Source organism: Schistocerca americana, chromosome 2, assembly GCF_021461395.2.
Source record: "Schistocerca americana isolate TAMUIC-IGC-003095 chromosome 2, iqSchAmer2.1, whole genome shotgun sequence".
Classification (NCBI taxonomy): Eukaryota; Metazoa; Arthropoda; class Insecta; order Orthoptera; family Acrididae; genus Schistocerca; species Schistocerca americana.
Genome location: NC_060120.1, coordinates 658,914,885 through 658,938,333, shown reverse-complemented (window position 1 = coordinate 658,938,333; position 23,449 = coordinate 658,914,885). Strand labels below are relative to the sequence as shown.

The 23,449-nt window shown below is 41.6% G+C and overlaps 1 protein-coding gene across 1 annotated transcript in view; it reads right to left on the bottom strand.

The window, feature by feature from the left end:
* Positions 1 to 22,101, bottom strand: part of LOC124594299 — a 50,849-nt gene extending 28,748 nt beyond the window's left edge. Inside the window, exon 1 of the mRNA XM_047132662.1 lies at positions 21,240 to 22,101. Within this exon, the coding sequence (XP_046988618.1) occupies positions 21,240 to 22,091 (852 nt within the window). The 5' untranslated portion in view covers positions 22,092 to 22,101. The remainder of the gene's footprint in view (positions 1 to 21,239) is intronic.
* Between the last annotated feature and the right edge of the window lie 1,348 nt (positions 22,102 to 23,449).

Here is a 23,449-nt window from a genome sequence, read left to right as displayed (position 1 = left end):
AGGTCTACCTCAAAAGTAACGTGCAACGTACTTGTCGATTAAATCTACGAGCACGCAAGTGAAACTCTCCGAATAACAGGAAAGAAAAACAAACGTGTTTAGGCGGAAAACTTCCGCAAATCAGTGGGTCCAAATATTACAGTGGGCCATTGATATCTAAGAACTAATCTTTGACTGTCTGAGAATGTAGAACTGTAATTCACAACACTAGGAGATATGTGAATTCAATTAATGCGTAACGTTTGGTAACATATCGAAACAAAATCACTTACATCGTCACCATCTCTGTACAAGGCCGAGAATAAACTCTTCTCTTCCTAAAATGTACAATACCTTATGAAAATACCTAATAGTGGACGTTTATATAGGATGTGCCCAACTGTCGCTATTATGATGGTTTGAAATCTGCTGAGGACACATTCAGTAACGAGTCTGGATGTCTCCATTGTTCCTCAAGAACAGTAACCAGAGAATGTAGTGATGCTGGACACTGAGGTTTCGGCGAAGTTGAAGTTCTAACTCATGCCATGGGTGTTCCATTGCGTCCAGGTCGGGAATATGTGCAGGCCAGTTCGTTTCAGGAATGTTATTGTCAACAAACCATCTCCTCACAGATGCTGCTTTATGAGAGGGTGCTCTGTCTTGGCGATATAAACGTCTGTAGTCTCGGAAGTCTTTTCTATTGTACGCAGGTCACAGTGTGAGTGAATATGTGGGTGCTATTCTGTCATTCTGCGTCTGTGCCTATTACCTGAAAATCCTATGCCCTAACAGCTACACAAAAATCGTAAAAAATGCAAAATTTTCCAACTCAATAAGACACGCTCTTTTCCCTACAATTCTGCTTCCTCCACTACCTGAATCTATTCTGATTCCAATCTTTGCAAATAGCTATTTAACCCTCGCATGACCAAGCGGGGTATTCTGACTACCCCAGGTTGATTTTTTCGCTATAATAATGTTATATGAAGGGGCTCATGACTGTGGTTTCATGATTTTGTACTAAAATGATTGATGTTGAATTCACACTCAGGACTGTTTAGTTTTTTTGGCTCTATCATTGTTATTCAAGTCAGTTATTGGTCGGATTGTGAGATTACCCCGCTTGGTATGAAACGTCTTATTTTCTTATTTGTAGAAAAAGACGATTTTGGGAAATATATCTGTCATTCATCTTCTTTGTTGAGTTTTGCCATATCCAATGTTTGTTATTGTTGCTGGTTACTACTGTTGAGTTGAATTTGACGTTCACTGTTGAGCTGACATTACACGAGTCAGTATTTCATCTGCAAGTAAGGATGTCCAAAGGATTTTCTAGCGAAGAAATCATGGAAATTCTATACAATTCTGATGCCAGTGACGATGAAAATGAATGGGACATTGATAATGAACTGAAGGAATATATGGAACCTCTTGACAAAGACCATATCATAGCATCAGATGAAGCTGATGATGAAATATCAGAAGACACTACACATTCACGTGAACAAGTAGTAGTAATAGAAGAAGAAGAAGAAGAAGAAGAAGAAGAAGAGTATTATGATGAAGAAGACGAAGACACTGGAGATTTGTTTGTTTCTAGAAGTGGACTACAATTTTCTAGTGAACCACCAAAAGGTGGGCGGCGTCGACGTCGCAACATTTTGAACGTAACATCTGGCCCAGTGAAAATAATCAAAACAATATAACAGAGTCATTTTTATTATTTATCTCATCATTGTAGAAGAAACGAACAGGGAAGCCAAACGAGTAATTTCTTTGTGAAATGCAGCTCATTTTTCGAACAAATCGACATGGAGAGATATAAATGCAACTGAAGTGTACGCTGTATTAGTAATTCTAATAGGACATCGCACAAGTGTTTCCGATCTGTGGGGAGGTAGTGTTGCCTTTCGGCAACTATTCTTTTCTGCTGCCGTGTCAAGAAACCGATTTTTGTCTATACTGGAATTCTTGCGATTTGACAACAGAGACACAAGAGCACAGAGAATTGAAGAAACCAAGTGCAAGCTACAAGCCATCAGGGTAGTGTTCGACAAATTTCAATCTAACTTGTGCAAGAACTTCTATCCTTATGAATACGTGACTATTGATGAACGATTAGCAACGTCCCGTGGAAACAGCCCTTTTAGGGTTTATATGAAGAGCAAGCCTGGCAAGTACGGAATTAAAATTTGGATTTGTGCTGATGTGAAGACATCTTACTTTAGACAGGAATGGTGGACAATACTCGGAAAGAGAATCAAGGACAGAGAGTTGTTTTGGATCTGATGGAACCATTTCTGAATAACGGTCATGGTGTAACAACTGATAATTTTTTCACCAGTTTTCCATTGGGTGCTGTACTACTAAAACGAAACACGACATTGGTTGGTACCTTGCGTTCCAATAAAAAAGAGATTCCGAAGGAATTCTTGCCAAACAGAAAGAGAGAAGCTCACTCTTCAATGTTTAGTTTCACAAATGACTTGACCATAGATTCCTATGTTCCAAAGAAGGGAAAGGCAGTAATACTACTTTCTACTCAGCGTAATGAGAGACATGTGAATGGTGAAGAAAGTGAACACAAACCCGAAATCATACTGCACTACAACAAAACCAAAGTTGCTGTAGATAATGGGGACAAAATGACAAGAGAATACAGTTGTGTTAGAGGAACGAGGCAGTGGCCACTAAGAATCCTCATGGAAATTATAGATATTGTAGCACTGAATGCATATATTCTGTACACTCAAAGATTTCCTGATTGGCAGAAGAATAACCGAAGCCGACGTAAACTCTTCACGACTGAACTGGCATTTGGACTCAGCAAAGGCAACATGGAAGAAAGAGCCAAAAATATCAACGGTCTTCATAAAGATGTACAAGATGCACTGAAAGCTTGTGGTATTGCAATTCCTACAGCAGTGATCCAGACCCAATGTTCCAAATTACCAATGCCACAACGATGTCAAGATTGCAAGAGAAACGAAGATCGGAAAACAAGATTCTGTTGTGTAACGTGCAAGAAACCTGTTCGTAATATACACGGAGAAGAAACTGTTACTGTGAAGTGCATGCAGTGCAAAAATGTACTTGACTGAAAAGTTGAAAAAAATCTTGTGTTATTTTACTGCAGTGACCGCAGTACATAGATTATTAACTTTCTGTTCGTTGAGTACTGATTTTTAGTGAAAGATATAAAAATTTTTTTGTACTTTGTATCTGTGTTCTGATTAAATACTTCTAATAACCTGAAAAGCTCTTTATTAATACTAAATAAACCCATTCAATGGAAATAACGAAATCTGAGAATATATATTACAATAAAACTCAAAACTCTTTTGTGGTAGTCCAAATACCCTCCTTAGATGTGTGAAAATGCTTGGTAATGGGAGGGTTGATACATGAAAGAAAGAAAGTTCTTCAAAGTGCTACTGCTGCGACCTGCCGTACCTAACTATCCTGACGCTTTCCTGCCCTGGTAGCTTACCTACTTTACCTGTCCTGGCAGGGTCGCCATTTTCTGTGAGCGTGTGGGTGCTATTCTGTCATTCTGCACAACGAATTAATCTGATATGTACCCTTTACCCTGTGGCTCCTGCAAGATGCAATTTCCACCCTCACACTACTCCAGAAGTCAGACAGACGCTCCTAACGTTCTAAAGAGAAATGTCTGAAAAACGTTCAGCAATAAATATCTTCTGGAGTCGTCCGCTGTAAGGAAATGACACAAAAATTTACAAAATTTTTTACATAGCTGGTGGGATACTTGGGTACTGGAGTAGTACTAGTTAGTGTAAAAAAAAACGTGAAACTAACGAAAATGATTATTTCTTTTCGCAAAAATTCTGAGAAATCACAGTAGCACTTTTAGTTATGAACTGAACAAGTTATTTCCGGGTTCTTTTCAGAATGCGAAGTTACCTCTTAAGGATAGTATTCACTAATGAAATTTCTATACAAAGTTTAAGATTGTTATTGACTTGGCAGAATGGCTGAGATCCGCGCCTACTCAACTTGAATAATTATCCGTTTGAATGTTGCTAGGTATGGTCGAGGCTGTCACATGTGAAATGAAGTGAAGTTTACTGTTGTGGAGGAAATATGGGGCTCGCAAGAGCTGTAGCGCACAATACCGTAAGCTGCAATGACTGCTGTCTGCGTCGCTCGCTGCTGACAAATAAGATAACTCTCGTTCCATCTGGATTGACCTTCGCCAATCAAACTCTCCCTACGCCTTGATGAAGGACTCCAATAGTCTTAACTATTGGCGTGGTACACTGGTCAGATAACCAGTCCACCGCGATGCCACTCGAGAATTCACTCACAGGCGTTTAATAACTGTCCGTTCACACCGCACAAAAAGTGTGGCAGCCAACACAGTGAACAACGCTTAATCGCAAGGACTCAGTAGCACTCTGATTCGCTCTCGACAGAGGTGCTCTCTCAGTGAAGTGCTGAGGAGAGACTTGTTGCTTGTTCTTTGAGTACACGTACGAGCGCACACGCTCTCGTTACGTGTTCCTGCTCCAGGAGCGACAACAGAATGGCCTCTCTCCACGCCAGACGTGATGGGGTCTATCTTTCGGTCTCTTCCATTACTCCTTCAGCTCAAGACGTCAAGAGTATCGTCTGCCAATCAGCATTGCTCTTCTAAAACGGGAGAATGACGTTTCATTTAAGGCGACCAATCCGGAAATCTCTAGCACCGGCATTTGGCGTTTGCTGTCTCCCTGTGAAAACCTCTGAAACTGTGTGCTACGTTTGTAAAGAATGCATAGGTTGGGCGCTCCCACACAATGTAGCGGAATTTGCTTTTAAGCCAAACACGGGGTCGCTCTCCCTTTCACTCAGGCAAACGCTGTCTGCTCTACGGGCGGTGGCCGGTCAAGGTAGATAGGTTGACTCGTCCTCTGAAGGGACTGGCCTCCTGGCATGTGGTTTGCCTCTCCCGAACTAAAAGCTTTTGTGACCGTCATGTCTTGAATGTGTGTGTGTACGCGAGCCTCGGGTATTTCAACCACGGTGCGCATTTGCGATTTACCTGTTATTTGAATATTGTTTACATGAATTCGTACAACATTGACTTTATCTTAGCGAGTTTGGGTTCGAATGAAGCGTCTTGATGTTCGGAATATGATTGTGAAGGCGGAATATGTAAGCAATCAAGGTCAGGAGACCACGACGTCTTACAACAGTGCTTTAAAACATTTTCATATCCTTCGGCATTTAGCGTTTTCCAGGCACAATAAGGGCACAACTACCCGATCACATCGCCATACCGTAACACCGTCTCCTCCAAATTTCGTAGTTGGCGCTACATGTTACGTGAGGTAACTTTCTCCAGGAATTTCCCAAACACAGATCTGTCTATCAGACTGCCACAGAGTGAAGTCGGGCGCAGCGTGATTCACATTCAAAGTCACTCGTTTCCTGTCACCGACTGTCCAGCGGCGCCGCACTTTACAGCTCCACATGCGTCGAGCAGCACTGACTACGAAAACGTGCGACTTATAGGTACCTGCTTGACCGTTGTATCCCATTCATTTGATCTCCAGACGCAGTGTCTTTGTGCTTAGTTGGATTGCTGATACCAATCTGGAACTCACGAGTGAATCCTTCTATTATTTTATTATTGAGAGTATGGCTAATACAGACATATCATAAAATTAAATTACATATACGTATGTACATATTTACACACAAGAAACTTAAGATTGGTTTTACAAATGAATATCCAATCCTTCAGTCCAGCACACTACATCTGGAGTTGTTAGCAGGAAGTCCTCTTGGACACCGTCATAGGCTCGAATCCTGCATTCACTGACAATGTGGTGAACAGTGTGGTATGGAGCCCAGAAGTCACATACTGGATCAGGCAGCTTCTTCCACATAAAGAGAGCATCCCTTCATTGGCCAAAGCCGGTACGGATTTTGTTGATATTAGTCCAGGTCCTGCATGGTAGGTCGAATCCACTTAGAAGTTTAGCACCTGAGAAAATGTTATGCAGCCGCACATCTGTCACTGCTTCCCACCAACCTTTCCGTTATTCAAGGGGTTTGAAATCCTTAGCAACCATGTCAGCAGCATCGCACAGAGTTGGATGGCGTGATTTCAGTCTCTTACGATTTAAAAGTGGCAGGTCGCTGTGCACAGGTAGGTTAGAATTCCTGAAGATCTTGTGAAATTCCCTTATAAGGGCAGTACATCTGCTTAGATCAGGAGGCATTATACTGGTTAACAGTGGAAACCAATAAACTGGAGTAGATCTGATTGCGCCAGATATTATGCGCATTGCCGTATTCAGCTGGGTGTCAACAAGCCTTGTATGATGTCTGTTCATCCAAACAGGTGCACAATACTCAGCAATTGAGTACATCAAGCCCAGAGCTGAAGATCGCATGGTGGTTGCTGAAGATCCCCAGGTAGTTCCGCATAGCTCATGGAGGAAGTTTCTTTCGAGTCCTTAACTTTTAAGCTGAGTTAAGAAGGTGTTGTTTGAAGCATAGTGTGCGGTCCAGGATGACACCAAGATGTTTCGGGTTCCAATAATGACGAAGAATTCTGCCTCTGAAACTTACTTCCAGTTTTATGTTCGCCAACCGATTATTTAAATGGAAGTAACACACTTCTGTTTTACTCACACTGGATTAGAACCTCTAGATTTTGAAGTAATTACCTAATACAGACAGGACATTGGTTATAATCTCTTCTGTTACCTTCATCTCCTGGTGTTGTACAGATAGAGCCAGGTCATCAGCATAGCAGAATTTTCTGGACGAAGTGTCAGGTAAGTCAGATAGATATAGATTGAACAGAAATGGTGAGAAACTGATCCTTGGGGCAATCGACTGTTTCGCTTCGTCTCCTTACTTATGTTGCTTCCAGTGATTACCTGGAACTTCCGATCGCTTGGCATGCTGTTAATCAGTCGAGCCATTTTTGTGCAGGGTATGATGCGGACAAACTTGTAGATGAGGCTTTCCCTTCACACTGTGTCGAAGGCGGCAGTTAAATCAACAAACGCCACAGATATTTTCTGTTTAATTTGGTATCCTGACTCTATGAAGGATGTGAGAGACAATACTTGATAGCAGCAGCTACGTCCTGGTCTGAAGCATACCTGATCGACTGGAACATTCTCTAGGAGAGCGCTACTTATTCTGTTATATACTAGCCTTTCAAAAAGCTTGTAGCAGCAGCTAAGTAGGGCAATGGGGCGATAGCTTTCTACCATATTGGTAGGTTTTCCAGGTTTCAGAACAGATATTATCTTCGCCGTTTTAAACTCCAATCGAATTTGACCAGTCAGCAGGACGTCAGTGAAGAATTCTGCCAGCCATTTCTTTTCCTCCCATATGGATCAGGAATTCTGGATGGATACCATCGAATCCAGGCGCCCTAAGAGGTTTGAGGTCCTTCACTCCAGAGTCAATGTCTGGAACTATGAAGGGATGGGCATACTCAGATGAGAAAGATGCCATCTTTTTCAGGTCATAAAGCTGTCGTCTGATATGTCTTGTATGTTTCTTGTCGGGAGGCACTCTTGAGCTAGTAATGACGCGGGAACCAATTTGGTCTGGTGTTACTTCAGAATTTTTTCTGCAAGCTGGTCGACTTCTCCCCAGTCTTCTCAGAAGACGCCATGCTTTCCTGCTCGACTGTTTATGCCCATTTATGCCTCCGAGACATGTCCAAGCTGGACAATAGTTCCGTAGCTATCTCTGGGTCTCCACTTTGCTGGAAGCGTTGGTACAGTGTTTCACTTTCATCATTCTATCCTGGAACATATTATTTTCTGTATCCTCTTGGCATACACTTTTTAGCTGTTGCTGTTACTGCACCAATGAAGCGTTGATAGTTCTTATGTGATGGAAGTATCCAACGAATGGTCTTATCCAGTTCTATTGAAAACTTCGTCCAGTCAGCTTTCTGGAAATTCCATCGAGCTTGCAGGGTTGACCGTATGAGAGAAACCGGCAATCAGTTTGTATTATTACAGGTCTGTGTTGGCTGTGAGTAAAGGCATCTATCACTTTTCTTGTGGATTTGATGGGAAAGTCACTTTCGTTTGCAGCCAGCAAAGCATAAGTCAGGATTCGAATCCTTGTCTCAAGCAGGTGACCTGAAAGTGTCTTGATCTATGACATCAAACACTAAATGAAGATTATTCTCTTCTAACCATTCTGCAAGAATGCTCCCATTTTCATCATTTTGAGAGTTCTTCCAAAGTTCGTGGTGACTATCGAAGTCTCCTATGTAAAAATCAGGATGTTCTGCCGTGAGTAGGACATAATCGGGTCATGTTGTTTCGGGTGGTTTGTAAACATTTGTAATAGTAATTCCGTGCAATTGTATGACAACTGTATGTATATCTGCCTCTACACTTACAGAAAGCAGTGAAGCTTCGTTTATGTTGTTACGGAAATACGTAGCAATTCCATACACCTCGTGGTAAGTTACCTCAAGTGCAGAATATCCAGGAATTCGATCTCGGCTTCGGGATATTTCTTCGCTGGAAACGCGAGTTTCCTGAATGGTGACGACATCGATGTAGTTGTCCAGCAAAATTTTGACAGGTAGTAACGTTTCTGCCCTGCTAATGCCTGCGATATTAAGTTGAAGGAGTCTCATAGTTGGTCCAATGTTTCTTGTTAATGGGCTCTGAAAAGAACTGTTTCTGCTATTTAGTTGATATGTCATTGCCAGGAAATCCTATGGATAATCTAGCTGTCTGTAATCACTGTTGCTCAATTAGCACCATCCAGGAGGCACATGTAGGGTATTTTAAGGTTAAACCTACGGACGTGAGCAACGCTGCTTTCCCCTTCCACTGATTTCATGCGATTTCTTACGTCCTCTCCCCACAATGCTCGACGGTCCCTGTCCGTCAATATATGAGGTTCGCCTGACGTTGGTCTAGCTGGTTTAGCCACTTCACAATCACATCACTAAAAGTGACTTGGAAAACTTTAGAAGGGTTGAACCTGAGCTGGTGGATTTTCGTACTCAGGTGACATCCAGTGACTAGCCCACGCTCGAAATCACTGAGTTCTCTTGACGACTCAGTATGGTGTTACTGCTTCTCTACTCAGATCAAAATACTCATCAAATCCTTTTCCACCGGCGGGTCCGCTTCCCGTGGAATCCAGTGGTCAACTCGGCAGTTCCCGGGACAGCTTTGATTACGTAGAAAGTACACAGAGAAATGGCACATTTGTCTCCAACTTCCATACAGGAGACGGGATTCGAAACCAAGATTTTTGCCTTACGAGACAGCAAATCGCAGACGTCGACAACTTTGCGATTTAAGCCAGGGTAATGGCGAACAGTCTTGTGACCAGGAAGCGTACTCATGGTCTTGTTGGCTAAGCTCTGTTGATAAAAATTTCCTCAGTAGCTGCTTTCTTGCCGGGTACAGGTGCAGTTCCAAGAGGACAGTCATGGGTTACCAACATCCAAATAACAATTTTCTCAAATTCTTTATACTTTTACACACGTCAGTCTCCAAAACTTAGCCAACTTAATGGCATGTAACGTAACATGAAAACTAAGGTTGGTTGGGTTGTTTGGGGAAGGAGACCAACAGCGAGGTCATCGGTCTCATCGGATTAGGAAGGATGGGGAAGGAAAATGGCCGTGCCCTTTCAAAGGAACCATCCCGGCATTTGCCTGGAGCGATTTAGGGATATCACGGAAAACCTAAATCAGGATGGCCGGACGCGGGATTGAACCGTCGTCCTCCCGAATGCGAGTCCAGTGTTTAACCACTGCGGAAAACTAAGGGTCTCGAAAACTGTGGACAACTCTACAGGGTGTTTCCGTAAGAGCGTGTAGAAATGTAATAACACATCCTCCACTGAACAAACTGAGATAGGGAACCTGGGGCCGGAGAAGCCAGCTTAATGAGATATGGAAGTAAGCTTGTCTACCGCTATGCCTAGTCTAGCATTACTGTTTTCCAGCTCATTTACAACTAACATGCATACAAGTTTACACGTACTGTGCTGTTTATATACATGCACATTCTTTATTTCCTGCAAGGACCAGGAATCCATGATGCAGGTTTTGTTTACTTTACGTATCCATAAGGCGGCTCTGTTGTATCGTATTTACATTGTCCCACGATACAAAGTTCTATGAGTGGACGATAGACCCAGTCATTACTCAGTTATTCATAGACGTACAGCACAATACGATGGAACAGCACCGGTACAGTATTTCCTGCTCTCTGGACTGGAAGAGGAGGTCCTGTCCAGTGACCTGCGAGGTCACCTGACCTGAATCCTCTTGATTATTTCCAATGCGAGTATCTAAAGTCACTTATGTATGGGAACCCAGTGGATACGGAGATATAATTAGCTGCCAGAATTGTAGCTGCCTGTGATGTGATTCGAAACAAACCAGGGATATTTGTCAGGTTGTGTCAGAATCTTGTTCCCCAGTTTCTGTTTGCTTTGAGGTTTATGGGAGTCATTTTCAGCCGATTTCGTAAGAAAAGTACAAATGGTACGTTCATTGTGTTAGTGATGATATTTGCAGTTAACTATTGTAAAAAAATGTATACAGTAATGTGAGGTTATTTCTGTTATCTCATTAAGCTGGCTTCTCAGAGGCCACGTTCCCTACCTCAAATTGTTTAGAGAAGTGCTCAAGATGGCCGTCGAGTGAGATCACAGGTATTTTCTTCGTCCGTTAAATGAACTTATTTAAGAGGAAACAGTGTCAAATTTAAATTCTGTTTGTTTCTTATACTTGCTGTAATGGCCGTTCTTGTCGCATAACTGAGTATTAGCGTCCCAGCAGACCTTGTTCTTGAAAAAACTTCTCGTTATGTGAAGTCCCGATAGTCGCGACATAACCCTAAATTTTGCGTGTCATAAACACAAAAAATTCTATTTAAGTTTTCTTGATAGTGAAAATTCGTTAAAGAAAGACAGCTACTAGTTCAATTTGTGTCTATTGTCGCAAAAAAATGTAATGAAAGTTTCTAAATTGTATTTAACTAACACATTTCGAATTGTTTACTAGTTAGATAGATGCAATCTAGGCTTAAATTGTCCAAGTTATAAAAAGTTTAAAAACCTGACCACAGCAAAGTAATTACTGATTTATTATTATGTCATTGTATCTACAAATCAGTACAAAAACAACGACAACCGCACATAAAACCTCTGTTTGGTTTTTTTGTTTACATACCCCCTAATCTCGCTTCCTTGACACATTTAAAACATTCTTTAAACTTAATTGTTCTTTCGAAACTGACCACGAGTGAGAAATATGGGAGCTGTTACAGGGTAGTGAGTAGAGGGATTTTTTGCGTATCTTGTAGGAAATAGTTTCACTGGGGAGACTGTTGGTACAACAGAGGAGGCTCTCTCCTGGAACTGCAGAGCATGCAGTAGGAACATTTTGATTGGGGAACAGTAAAGGAAAATCTCTGCCCTTCAGGTACAGTTGGAGGATGCAGGAAGGAACGGATAAGGATCACGGAGTTTTAGAGGGGAGGATGGCGGTTGGGAACTGGCAGCTGGTAGGAGGATAGTAAGAAAGAGAACGCGATCTGACAGTTTTATAATAAACACCAAAAACAGGTATCTACCACTGCCAGAGTTAGATGGAGAACAGCCTCAGGTAGAACGAGGAAAATAAAATGTGCAGCACACTTCAACCGAGGCCAAGAAGCCTAGGAGTGTACAAAGTGTTAGGGAGAAGAAAGTGCTGCTGGTAGGTAGTAGCCATGAGCGAGGTGTAGGCCCTCAGTTACAAGAAAGTTTAGGGGCAGCATACCAGTCCACCAGTATCTTCAAGCCAAATGCGGGGCTAAGTCACGTGATAGATGACTTAGGGTCCTTATGTAAGGATGTTACAAAAGAGGACCATGTAGTGATAGTGGGTTGGGCAAGAAACAGTTTGGACAGGGATGGGGTATATGATATAGGTGGTGACCTGGACAAGATAGCTTCCCTGACTCATGGCACCAACTACACTTGTTGAGCTGTTTCAGCGTCATGATTGATCACACCTTGATGGAGCTGTGTGACGAATCTAGGAGTGAGGGATGGCTCTGAGCACAGCCAGTTTCTCTGGTGCCCATCGGGACTATCAACAGATGGGGTTTCACTAGGCATGGCCTACACACAAACAGGACTGCGAAGGGAAGATTGGTACAGCTGATTCATGAAAGTATAGGGGGTGGATCCAGGGCCATACGTGGTTAAATACCTGTTGTCATGGGTAGGAAAAGTAAGTATTTTTTTAGGATAAATCCAGACAACAGGTTCCCCTACCTAAAGAATATCTCCAGCACTAAAAATGCTGAATCAGTCACTCACAAGACAGATTTTAACACTCCAAATATCACACATGCCAGATGTCACAAGAAATACAAACAGTTGGAAAGAGTAACATGGGGCATGTCACAGACTTAACAACCCTCCATCAAAATATCCAATCAATAATGAATAAAATACAACTATTAGAAGTTGAGCTCCAATCTTTGAATTGCACAGTAGTTTGTGTTACTGAGCATGGGTGTAGAGAGACAGAAATCCAACACGTAATGTTATCATCGTATGAAAGGGCAAACTCTTACTGCAGAACCGCTTCAAGGGGTGGAGAATCATGCATTTATATCAAAAAGGAACACAGTTCAAATGAAGACATGGCCTCAGTACATCAAGTGAAGACAAACACTTTGAAATATCAGCTATTGAATTAAAAGGGCTTGATATCATCAAGAAATTAATCATTTTATGTGTGTATAGATCTCCCAGTGGTAGTGTCGACACTTTTTTCAATAAATTAACAGAAGTTCTACATAAAGTATCAAGTACAAATGTCAAAATAATTCTTTGTGGGGACATTAACATCAGCACTAGTATCATAAATGAATCCAGCAGCACCTTCATAAATATCCTTCAAAGTTTTGGCATGTTCCTATTGGTCAATAGTGCAACAAGGGTTACTACAATGACTGCATCAGTAATCGACCATGTGGCTACAAATATAGACAGGGAAAAATGTAGCTGTAAAAGATCTCGGGCTATCAGACCACCTGTGTCAAATAACAACAATAAAATCAGGCATCGAATTATGCCCTAAACTACAAGCCTGCAAACGACATCCATCAGAAATCAAAATAAAAGATTTTTCAAAGGAACTAGCTAAAGAAAACTGGGATGAAGTGTATAAAGAAACCACTGTGAATATGAAACTCTCTAAATTCTCCACATTATTTAAGTTGAACTTTTAAAAGGCATTTCCAAAAGTATGCATGCCTGTATCAACATCTCACAAAAACAGATGGACAACAGCAGGTATTAAGAACGCCTCCCAAACACTTAAATACCTCAGTTCCATGAAAAGGAGTCACAAAGATCCCGAATTCTTAAATTTTTATCATAGATACAAAAAGATCTATACGAAGGTGCTCATTGCTGCAACAAAGTCATTTAATGACAAAATAACATATAATGCAGAGAATAAAAGCAAAGCAATCTGGGATACTATAAAAAAGGAAATGGGGAGAGGCAAAGAAATGCAGAATAACATACTGCCAAGGAAGGGTGATAAGGTAATAAATGATCCACAACATTTAGTAAACTATGTAAATGAGCATTTTTCAAGTATTGTGGAGAAGTTACAGAAAAGTTCCCCAAAACCTGTCAATAATGTTTCCCTAAATACGATGATGTTACTGTCAACCACAGAGAATGAAGTCAATAAAACAGTTATAAACTAAAAGATAAAATGTCAGTAGGCTTAGATGAAGTACCAATGTGTCAACTGAAACAATGCATAAGGATTATATAGGGCCCGTTAACAAATAAAATAAATGAATCCTTCACATCAGGGACTTTTCCAGAGCAGTTAAAACAGACAAGAGTTGTACCTTTGCTTAAGGAAGGCAATGCAGAAGACATAGGAAATTACTAGCCTATTTCCCTGCTGTCACCATCCTCAAAAATAATACAAGCAATTATGGAAGACAGATTAATGAATAAATACAATCTTTTAAGAAAATCACAGTTTGGTTTCCAAAGTGGCAAAAATACGGAGTCAGCTGTAGTAGAATTCACAAAGGTTGTATATGATGCTCTTGATAAAGATGAGTGTGTCACAGGCATGTATTTGGATCTTTCTAAGGCCTTTGATACAGTTGACCACAAGATTCTATTAAATATATTTAGGAGCATGAGGAATAAGAGGGGCAGCTAATGATTGGTTTCATTCATATCTAACAGATAGCGTGCAAAGAGTAGAGATAACACATGCTTCAAATAGACCTACATATTTAATAAAACACTTATCAGAACCAAAATTCATTAATATAGGGGTTCTGCAAGGTAGTAGTATATTAGGACCAATACTATTCCTGATATACATTAATGATTTTCCCAGTAGTGTCGCTCATGGTGAAAAAATTCTGTTCGCTGATGACAGCAATATTACAGTCACTGAGAAAACAAGAGAACTCCTTGCAGAGAAAGCAAATAAAACTCTCAAGGAAGTTTACAATTGGTCAATAAGCAATAAAGTGACATTGAACATAAAGAAAAGTAATGGCATGAATTTCTGTCTCAAGAGGGAAAGTGTATTAAATGTAGATGGCACCTCTATAGACTGTGTAACAAATACAAAATTTCTAGGAATGAATATTGATTCTCAATTGAAAGAGAGTGAACACACAAAGGTACTTGCAAACAGAATGTCATCAGCATGTTATGCCCTGAGAATCCTATCATCAGTATGTAGAATGCAGTGTCTTTTAGTTACATACTATTCATATGTACACTCAATTATTAGCTATGGTATTCTTTTTTGGGGAACAAATGCACAAAATATGAACACAATTTTCAAACTCCAGTAAAGAGCCATAAGAATAATAACCAAAAGTACTAGTTGAGCTCATTGTAAATATCTGTTCAAAACATTAGGGATTGTAACTGCCCCATGTGAAGACAATTGCCAGTCAGCTGTACACATTAAAAATAACATTGGAATTACTGCACAAACAGTTCTGTCCATGACCATGGAACAAGAGGTAGACTCAACTTGCATTTGACAATAAAAAATAAACATAAAACTCAATACAGAATTTTCTACCAAGCTATAAAACTGTATAATAAATTACCACAAGAGATAAAAGAAACTGCAAAAATACACTTATTTAAAAACGCAGCTAAAAGTACCTGTTATGCAATACATTTTATACATTGAAGGATTACTTAGATAAAACAGAGTAGGGGTTTGATAAAAAAAAATGTTACACAAATAAATAATAATAATGATTATAAAACATCCAACATTCCTCGTAACACCTTCACACTATGTTTTTTTTTTCCTTTTCTAGAAAAACTTACGCCTAATCTATGCATATTCCAATACTAACACTCCTTCTTCTTTTTGGGGAGTAAATCTAATGATCGTCTATAACTAGAAGTCTGTAAATGTATGTGTATACGAATTAGCTTATTTTAAGTTGATCTAAGTTTGTAAATAATTCGACATGTCCTATATCCTTGTAAAAAGAGATCTACAGACGAATAAAGCTACTACCACTACTACGGAAACACCTTGTATTTATCAGTTGCGTACTTGAGAGGTGGGTCGGTGGAGTGACCGGCTATGCCCCTACAGAGGCATCAAAATAGTTCTCATGAGACGATTACAATTAGCGCCATACTAAACTTAAGGTAAATGATAAACAAGCGAGCAGCGACAGTAACACCTCTCTGTAGGTATCGAGACAAAAGTATGTGCTCAAAGCCTGCTTTGTGGAAAACACGTGTGAAGTAAACGTGAGAGTGAAACTACATAAAATAACGGCGTGCGAACAGTCCACACAACAGCAGTAGAAAGAGATACCCACCAGATATATGGAATGCGATGCAATACGCAAGTAATGTAACATACTTAACCAATACCAACGAAAAAATTCTTCAAAAATGCATAAATTTTTCTTCATGATTTGCAGATGACATATTGTAAAAAAAAAAAAAAAAAAAAAAAAAAAAAAAAGGACGAAAAGTTGATGTGTAAAATGCATTTCCGCTAGTAACGTAATTTTGAGGCAAGCAATCGAAACAAGCCAAACGATATGTAGACACTATGAATTTTAGGCTTACAACAGATAAACGCCCATAAACTTTGTATTATACCTTGAAATAAATTTGACCCGCAGAATATGACACATAGCTGTCAATAGGTGTTTGGGTGAATAAAAGGTAATAAATAGTGTTTTGCGTAAGGCGGAATTCAAAGTAAATCCAAATTTAACCAAGGGTAGGTGAAAACGACCAAAACTAACAGCATTTCTCTCCGTTTTCACACTTGTGTAGCCATAGTCTCTAGATTTTCTGGCACATTTATAATTATAACTGAAATACTGATAATGGCGATCGCATGCTTTCACTTTATGCTCCGGAAATAACAAAGTCAAAGTTTTTGCTGTTATACATCTTATATGAATTGTATGACAGATACGCTGTACCAAATTTGTGACGAATTCTTTTCAAATGAAGTAATCCTCTGAAAAAAATAATTCTTTAATGCAATGCTTGGGCGACGTATTAATCACTGATTTACACAAATTAATGTTATTACGTAAAAATACGAATAAGGGCGAGTAAGACTCGCTTATCCAAGGTTCCGCATCGTTTTATGTACATCGATAGTTTACCCATCCTGTAAATCGAGAATTTTGACGATTTTTCCTGTCATCTATACCGGTACTGACAAGATATCAAAATATGTGACATAAATGGCCGTCTCTTTTGGTTGCATTGACTTAGAAGCTTAAAGAGTTTACAGCGCCAAAGGATCATAGACTTTAGTATGTGAAAAAATTTCAACTTTATACGTCCACCTTTTGCTGAGAACGAGCATCCTTAACAGACAGACAGATGGACAATAAATGGCATAACGTTGCTCTTCTCTGTGATATAATTACAAATTAACAATCATCGGATTTTTTCCTTTACTTTTACTTTGATAACTCGCTTTTCCTCAGATTATGTTTTTCTAGGTGAGGGGGAAGTTACCACACGGATTTTGTTGAGAGAGTTTGCGAGTATCAAAATATGTGACATAAAAGACTGTAGCTTTTAATTGCATTGACTTAGAAGCTTCAATTTTTTGCAGCACCAAGGGACCGCCGACCACAGTATGTGACATAAATTCATTCGTCTATCCATTCCTGAGGAAAAGCGGTCTTAAATAGTCCGACTAAGTTACAGAACCCTGAAAATAATTTGTTTCAATATCCTAAGCATCTATGCGATATTGAAACTGATGGTAACGGCAAGTTACTTTTGTGAGGAATGGTGGGGTGAGAAAATATCTGTGGTCAAGGACTATCTTAAAAAAGGGTGGACAACGGACGGTCCGCTTGAGGCATCTGGTCCGCGATTGATTTCAATATGGCCAGCGGAACGAATTATTGGGAAAGAGAGTGCTACATCGCAGAATTTTGCAATAGAAGGCTTTAAGACGTCGTAAGGAAGGAAACAATGTTCATTGCACATAGATAAAAGTAAACATTTGAAGATAGCGTGGACATGAAATGAAAGTGCTACATCGCAGAATTTTGCAATAGAAGGCTTTAAGACGTCGTAAGGAAGGAAACAATGTTCATTGCACATAGATAAAAGTAAACATTTGAAGATAGCGTGGACATGAAATGAATGCGCTCTGTGGAAGGCATCACTTGTGGGCATGACGTGTCAGGAAGGAGGTGCCATGATGGCTCCCTGATGGTGGGGTGGGGGGGGGGTGTTTTGTGTCCTACATATACATCTGCATCTACATCTACGTGATTACTCTGCTATTCACAATAAAGTGCCTGGCAGAGTGTTCAATAAACCACCTTCAAGCTGTCTCTCTACCGTTCCACTCTCGAACGGCACGTGGGAAAACGAGCACTTAAATTTTTCTGTGCGAGCCGTGATTTCTCTTATTTTATCGTGATGATCATTCCTCCCTATGTAGGTGGGAGCCAACAGAATGTTTTCGCAATCGGTGTAGAAAACTGGTGATTGAAATTTCATGAGAAGATCCCGTCGCAACGAAAAACGCCTTTGTTTTAATGATATCCACTCCAATTCACGTGTTATGTCTGTGACACTGTCTCCCCTATTTCGCGATAATACAAAACGAGCTGCCCTTCTTTGTACTTTTTCGATGTCGTCCGTCAGTCCCACCTGATGCGGGTCCCACACCGCACAGCAGTACTCCAAAATGGGGCGGACAAGCGTGGTGTAAGCAGTCTCTTTAGTAAACCTGTTGCACCTTCTAAGTGTTCTGCCAATGAATCGCAGTCTTTGGTTTGCTCTACCCACAATATTATGTATGTGATACAATTTAGATTATTTGTAACTGTAATCCCTAAGTACTTAGCTGAATTTACAGTCTTCAGATTTGTGTGACTTATCGCGTAACGTTGGGCGGGGTGTGGAGGTTGCTATGGGGGCGTGTTTGGGGTGGGGTGGGGATTGGGGTGCGCCCAGCAAGCAATTGGGGTCGTTGGTTGCTGGTGCCGCTCTGAGATGAATGGAGAGAATCAGGATTCGCGATAATTTATCATTAATTGTATTAATACTGAGACCATCAGCTGACAGGTCAATGGCTGTGGTGCTGCTATGGTGAAAATTTATAAAAAGCAGTGATTTAGCACATTTCGCCTGTAGGAGAAATGCGCTTACTCCGTGACATATAGCTACTTCGCGGTCAACGGATCACTTATGTAAAAAATTAACAATCAACGGGGACTCTATCAACAAACGCTAGCTTGATTATGTATACGATCCTGATGTCTGTTGTTGGACTCCAGTTGTAAAATGGATTGGAACTGAAGTGTCTGACGAGTATAGAAAAAGCTAAAAAGAAGCTATTAGTGTAAGTTTCAGCACGAATATACTAATACGAGGCGTGTTTTTTAAGTAAGTACCGTTTCGAAATTTAGAAAAAGACGTGCTAAGATATCTCAATAATTTTATATTTACATGAAAGCTTGTGCCTTAATCTACACACTGACGCCATTTCAGTCTGATTCTTCCTTGTTTACGTTGTGTACTGAGTGTTTAAGATGCCTCCGGTAATCGTGAGTCCCGCCGACTGTGAAGTACGGGCTGTTATAAGATTTTTTAGTGCTAAAGGCCTAAAAGCGATCGATATTCATCGTGAGATCTGTGCAGTTTACGGAGAAAACATTATGAGTGATGGGATGGTAAGAAAGTGGGTGAGATCATTTAAAGATGGCCGCTCAAATGTGCATGATGAACAACGGAGTGGGCGTCCTTTGGTCGTTAATGAAAGTTTGGTGCAGGAAGTGGACAATAAGGAGAGAGAAAACAGACGCTTTACGATTTCCTCCTTGAGGGATGACTTTCCTAATGTTTCTCGTAGTGTTTCGTATGGCATTGTGACCGAGCACTTGAATTACCGAAAATTGCGCGCACGTTGGGTAGGGAAAATGTTGACGGATGCGCACAAAACCAAACGTTTAGACAGTGCATTGACTTTCCTTGAGCGGTACCAGAACGACGGTGATGATTTCTTAAGCCAAATTGTTCCGGGGGATGAAACATGGGTGTCGTACGTCACACCAGAATCAGACCAACAGTCCATGGAAGTTGAGCAAGGGCATCGTTTTGCTGCAAGACAATGCCCGTCCGCATGTGGCGAATCAGACTGAAGTTCTCATCACATCTTTTCGATGGGAAACTCTAGAACATCCTGCGTACAGCCGCGATGTTGCGCCCAGTGACTACCATCTGTTCCTGCACTTGAAGAAACACCCGGGCGGTCAGCGTCTTCAAGACGTTGACGATGTCAAAACAGTGGTGATGCAGTGGTTAACAAGTCAGGCGGCAGACTTCTATGAGGAGGGAATTCAAAATTGGCACAACATTATGACAAGCGCCTCAATATTGACGGAAATTATGTATAAAAGTACATTAAGGTACAGGCTTTCATGTAAAAATAAAATTATTGAGATATTTTAGCACGTCTTTCGTTAATTTCAAAACGGTACTTACTTAAAAAACACGCCTCGTATGTTAAACGGTAATTCTACAAGCCTTAATTATTTTCAGCAGGTTAATTTGTGGAAAGTGAATTTGTGCCAGGCTTCTGTATAGGAACTTCGAACATTTGGTTAGTGATATTTGCTGATGAATCTGCAAGCATGGCTCAACGAAATTCAGAAAGTGTTTTACTGCAATGAGGACAATTCTGCTTTACATGTGCGCATTATATGACCAAATGCGAACAGAACTGCATCGAATCAGCATCCGAGGATTCTTTACAAGTTCCTATTTAAAAACAGTTACTTCTTCATTACGAGCTCGACCAGTTTCCATAGCTGCAGTTTCACTATTACTGGCAAGTTACAACTCCGTTTCAAAACACTGTATCACTGGGTTTCAACGAAGACATAACGATTAATGCTTATGTTCTGCGAGACTTTGACGCTATAATACAGAACCATTCAGTCTTGCTACGTTAGTCTGGACTTTGATATACAGGATATAAAATCCCGTCTGAGGCCTGTGATCATTTTTATGTTAATAATTGGCAACCAATGCTGTACAACCGCAATAAAGTCATGGGATGTTCAATTGACTCTTTTATTAGAACATGTTACGCGTTTCGGGATTACACCCATCTTCAGACATTACAAACTTCAACTCCTTCCTAAACAACTAGGCGTACAGTCTTGACAACTCAAAGGAAGTGTCTAATAACATATGACTGCGACACAGGCAGTCTTGAAGCCGAGCGTATACTGGACTTTGGATAATTAACGAGAATAATTTCACTTAGTTACGAGATCGATTTTTATCAGTGTAGAAGTAGCAGGAACAAGACATCGCAGGACATTACAATTACACAGCTTTAGTAATCTAAAATTTAATTATTTCAATCAATCGTTCAGTGTACCCTGAATGTATCACATACATTACATACATACAAACGCCTATACAAGCTAAGATGACACTTTAAGAGGAATTCAAGACAGAAAAAAGAAGGAGATTTCACGGATGCTATAGTTCTTACTTCCTGCCCTAAGACCACTGCTGTCGCGTCACGTGTCTAGGCGACTTGCGAGCTTAAGAGAGTATATGAATCAGGCCTGCGTTCACCAATGCCTGCCCATGTGTCATCTGAGGTATAAGTTGTCTAAATATCGAAAAGAAAATGAAGGTGAAATACGTGTCAGTCAGGATCCAAATGTGCTAGTGATTATACTAACCTGAAAATCGTACAAACGGACTTGCGAACCGTCCTCATCGGTGCGGAACATCATGTTGTTTTTGTGCAGGTCTCCATGGAGCATGACCTTGAAGTCAACGGCACAGTACTTCACCCTCAGTACAGGTGTCTGCAGCAGGACCCTCGCGCAGGCGCGCAGTTTGTCCGTATACTTGCGGAACCACGGATTCTCGTCCAAGATTCTCAGGTCCTCCTTAAAGGCAGCCTCGTCTTCATCGAGACGCTGGAGCACAAATTCGTTGAATACGAGTGACTGGTGAAAGACTTTTGTCGAGTACCGCTCGTGACTGAGGAGGCAAACAGAGGCGGCGTGCATGCGGGCCACGGCCCTGATGGCGGTGGTGCAAGCGGCCAGGTCCAGGTTGTCTCCCTGCGGCCACGGCCGGAAGCCTGTGGCGGACAGGTCCTCCAGTACCATGAACACCAGCGGTTCCGAACCTTGCAGGTACAGTTTCGGCGCCAGTGGCTGAAACTTTCGGCCTTCGACCTCCTTAAGAACGGAGTGCAACGAAGGCAGAAAGTGGCTGTAAGCGATCGCCTCCTTATCGTACACTCCAAACGCTGTCATATCGCGTGCGACACCCGTCGGTTTCAGAGCAGCCTTCACAAACAGCGACGTCTCCCGAGCAGCTGCGCTACCACCAGTTGATCGCGCGACCACCCGAAGGGTCTCACTGAGGTAGCCGCCGCCTGCTGTATGTACAGAAATCAGCTCCACACTGGATGCGTCGATGGTAGGATCGTCGTTCTTCAGAGCCCTCCCAATGAAATCCCTGTCCAGCCACGATGGTGTACATTCGTCGTCACTGGGATTTTTCTCCACGCTCTCCATGCTGGTTGAACTGCTTGGACCTAGAAACGAAGAAAATATTATTGTCAGTAAGCGAAGACGTACAATGATCAGCCATAACATTTTGACCACTGACCTACTATTGATACATCGTATAGGCGATAGCAACATCACCTGGTGAGGAATGACTGTTAATCAGAAACACGCACGGTGCATGTAGTATTAGTGACTGCTCTGTCGGTGTGTGGAATGGGGAAGCCGCGCAATGTATCTGAGTTTGACCGAGGGCAGGTTGTGATGGCTCAGAAGCATTTCGGAAACTGCACGACTTGTTGGGTGGTCGAGGAGTGCTTAAGCGAGTGTCTTCAACTCGTGGTGAAATCAAGGAGAAACCACGCCCAGACGTCGTGGGGTTGAGTGACCACCCCTTAGTACAGATATCGGACCTCGTAGGCTAGGCGGATGGGTAGAACAGGACAGGCGACGAACTGTCGCTGAACTAACATCAGACTTTAATGCTGGGCAGAGTACAAGTGTGTATGAACAGGCACTGCACTGAACAATCCAAAGATTGGCTTCTGCAGTCGACGACCCACGCGTGTGCCAACGTTAACACCATTACATCGGAACTAAGACTGAAATGTGCAAACGACCGTCGGCACTGGAAGTCGGAGTAATGGCAGAGCGTTGCATGGTCTGATGAATCCCGATACCTTCCTCATCATGCCGATGGGAGGGCACGAATCTGTCGTCTTGCAGAAGAACAGCTCCTAGAAACCTATATTGCGGGATGGAGAGAAGCTGGCGGTGGCTCCATTCTGCTCTGGAGGACATTCGCGTGGGCATCCATTGGTCCAGTGGAGCTCGCGCTAGGCACCGTGATGGCTAAAGAGGATCGTACACTGTTTGCAGATCACGTACACCTTTTCATGACGATCATGTTTACCGAGGGGAGTGATATTTTTCAACAAGATAATCGCCATGTCACAAGGCCAGCAGTGTGATGGAGTGGTTCGAGGAACACAGTGAAGAGTTCCAGTGATGTACTGGCCCCCTAACTCACCACATCTGAACCATCTAGAACACATCCCTGACGTGATTGAACGTGGCTTCAGAGCTTATTGCCCTCCTGTCCGGAATTTACGTCAATTAGGTGAGTTGTGTGTGCAGTTGTGGTGCCAATTGCCTCCGGCGACCTACCAAGGCCTCATTGCTTCTATGCCACAAAACGTCGCCGCTGTTATGCGTGCCGAAGGTGGACATACCTGCTATTAGGTAGGTGATCAGCGTACAGCATACGATAACGGCGGTACTAGAGCTAGAGGCAAGTGATTCCAGTGGGATGTTGGAAAAAATTTTATTACCAGTGTTTGGTAGGGATGGCGGTTACCGCTGAAACA